Source organism: Abramis brama (assembly GCF_963993115.1).
Source record: "Abramis brama genome assembly, chromosome: 17".
Lineage (NCBI taxonomy): Eukaryota > Metazoa > Chordata > Actinopteri > Cypriniformes > Leuciscidae > Abramis > Abramis brama.
The window spans coordinates 2,385,955-2,389,103 of record NC_139979.1 but is presented as its reverse complement, the minus strand read 5'-3'; the positions used below and the strand labels follow the sequence as shown (position 1 = coordinate 2,389,103).

The window sequence follows — 3,149 nt, the reverse complement described above, 5'->3', positions numbered from 1 at the left end:
GCTTCACAGGAATAAATTACACTTTACAATATACGAACTTGGAAAACAGTTATACAAAATTTTACAAAATATTACTGTTTAGTAAAAATATTTATTAAATAAATGTTGCATTAGTGAGCAGAAAGAGACTTACAAATCTTACAATTTCTTCACTGGCCTACTAGTACTAGGAAGATGAAAAAGGAAAATAAACCTTGTGATTTACAAGAAGCCATGACATAGTGACATTCAAATGCAAAAGCTGTTAATTTTGATATAGTCTTCAGTTCAGTGTTGCACTTTTCTTATGCCTAAAACACCATTTCTTGAGAAAAGCGATCGTCGCGCTTTCACGGAAAGTGGAGGATGAGAAGTAGAAGACGAATGGGTCGAGGCATGTGTTGAGCGTGCTGGGCAGGAGTGTGTAGTACCTCCACAACGGGCTCTTGTTGGTGCTGAAACCCACCAGATGGGACAGGTTATAGGGCAGAAAACAGAGTAAAAAGATGGTCAGCGTGCACAACGCCATCCCAATGGCCCTTTGCTTTTTCACTTTGGCTATGTGAGGCCTGCTATACAAGATATAGATGCAGCTAATATAGCAGAAGATGCAAACTAAGAGCGGTAGCAAGTACATGACCACAAAAAACTCGAAACGAACTGGTAACAAGATCTTCTTTTGGTTCTCGGTGAAATTCTCATAGCAGACGGTTTTGGGTTCAGTGCGGTTCGGCTGTGGCATGTGGACGATGATGAATACGATGCTGCAATGACCGGCACTGAACAGCCAGATGAAGACGCTGCAAACCGAGGCGTAAAGAGGCTTTCGCATAAGTCTGTATTTGAACGGAAACGCCAGTCCTAAGTAGCGATCCATGGCTATAGCCATGAGCAACAGGGAGCTGGTGTAAATTGTGGTGAAAAAGAAGAAGGACGCGATCGAGCACAGGCTCTTGGATAAGTACCAGTTCATTCCTACAGCAGCTTCATACATCTTGAAGGGCAGAAAGAAAAGGAAGACCAAGTCGGACGCTGTCAGGTTGAAGAGAAGGATGTCATTCAGACTGGGTTTGTCACCGAGTTTCCTTATGAACGTGCACATGGCCAGGAGATTGGCCGGCAAGCCGATTAGAAACGTCACGATGTAGACGGCTAAAATGACCCAGTGGTTTGTCATTTTGCATGTGAAAGGACTCTGAAAAGTAGCAAAAAGAGATTGACATTTATCATACAACTTATATGAGAGTTAAAATGCAACATTTATAAGTACTTTTACTTAGATTATGATTTAGCCAACACTATTGATAGAGTGGCTTAAAAATAAAAAAATAAAAGAAATGTGACTTTGAGGCATTTTTAAATGTGACCATCATGTCTAAATGTTTAGGGCACTATGATCATGCACAGGAGAAGTTGCATTACAAAAAAAATAAAATAAATAAACCATGCCCCTTGGTTTTGTTATCTAATAAAATTACTTGGATTATTTATTTATTTATTTAGCTTTTTTCAATTTCCTGTGCAACTTCAGTGCACATTTTTCTAAAAAGTAACACTAAAGAACAGCCATAATGCCCTAAAAATATATTCAGACATGAAAGTCACGCTTAAAATTTTTTCAGAAAGTCATTGTACTAGATAAAACCAAATGGTATGGTTTATTTTTATTTCATTTTAATATTTTCTTTTTTTTTGTGCATTTCTCTAGAAGCTATGTCATTCAGACTCATCCAAATACATTTTTGAGAGGTATGTTTATTTGAAATAAATTGTTGTTTCAACACAAAGGAAAAGTCACTAATATGAAAACTGAGTAATAGTCGTCTGTACTTACCACAAAAGTTTGCTTCCCTGGTCTTCTTAGATTTAGTATGATCATAGACGTCCCTTGAGAGTAGTCAGACTGAGCACAGTTCACTGCACAGGATGATTAAGAGCAGATCTGTCTCTTTAAAATTGTAAGATTACGTGACTGTAATCACGTATTACAGCAGACACAGCTAAAATGCAAAACATGTATTGCATCTGAATTCAGGAAGTGTCCACTATCAAAACTCGTAGGAGTGCAAACATGCAAACCTCACAAACATGGTTAGATATCAAAAAACACATGAAAATATTGGTTGATATTTTGTTTTTACATCGGAAGTATTTTGACATGAAACATTGCTTTTTTTGTCAACGCTTGTAAAACTGTGAAAGTATACATTTTTGGTCTTACCAATACAGTTCCCTTGAGATTATTATTATTATTTTATTTTATTTTTTACATCAATACCAGCATCAAGGAACATGCAAATGTTGTTGAGTTTATTTATCTTTCACATTCTCACCATTGTCTCACCATCATGTATGACAGGATCACCATGCATCCGTTTATGATATGAGATAAAAATAGGCTGAACTCTAAATAATAGATATCAGGAAGAAAGGGATTTGCATGCAACCTTTTAATAATTTTAGCTGAATGATGTCAAAAAGACTCTAAGGGTCAGACATTTTTCAGGGCCCTGGATGTTTCATATTCAAAAAGATCCATATAGTGAACAGTGGTGGACAAAATCAACTACTTAAGTAAGAGTACAGACACAAATATATCACTACGGCAGTGGGGAACATACATGGGCATTAATTTGCGTTATTTTAACATTATGTTTTTACCTAAAGCCCCGTTTAGACCATAAATATCTATTGACATAATATTCTTTTCTAGGCCTATAAATGTAGTGCCTCTTCAGACACTTTAGTTCGTATCTTTTAACAAAACCCCCTTTATATTTTATTAAAGTGCTATTCATCCAGTATTTGTGTGATCTTTATATTGATGCATCTTTATATTGAACCTCAGTTTTTGAAATTGTGACATTTCTATATGACAATCAAGCAGATTTTGAACTTCAAATCTCATTACTGCAACGCAAACAATGCCATTCTCATGTAATGTAAAAATTTGATTTCCATTGATCTTCAACATATATTGCAAAGTAATGTGTCACATGTCTATATTGTGGAATGTGAACAGCATATATGTATGTTTGTACATCTGGCGTAAGCAAGACACACACATTAAGACAAATGGTTCAGCTAGATTTGGCCGTGCTGGGTGAGTGGAAAACTACAGAGGAAAGACCTTGAAGAAGGAGTATAAGAAGGGAATTTCCTGGGCTGGT

General features: G+C 36.3%; 1 protein-coding gene across 1 annotated transcript; it reads right to left on the bottom strand.

Moving 5' to 3' along the window:
- Positions 1 to 262: 262 nt before the first annotated feature.
- On the bottom strand, positions 263 to 1,918 carry LOC311067851 (free fatty acid receptor 2-like; the record flags this gene model as incomplete). The annotated part of the gene is made up of 2 exons (XM_084089998.1): positions 1,814 to 1,918; positions 263 to 1,174 (listed from the first exon to the last, which is right to left on the bottom strand). Exons 1-2 carry the CDS (start codon positions 1,856 to 1,858, stop codon positions 263 to 265), a joined length of 957 nt encoding a protein of 318 aa, XP_083946124.1. The 5' UTR covers positions 1,859 to 1,918.
- Between the last annotated feature and the right edge of the window lie 1,231 nt (positions 1,919 to 3,149).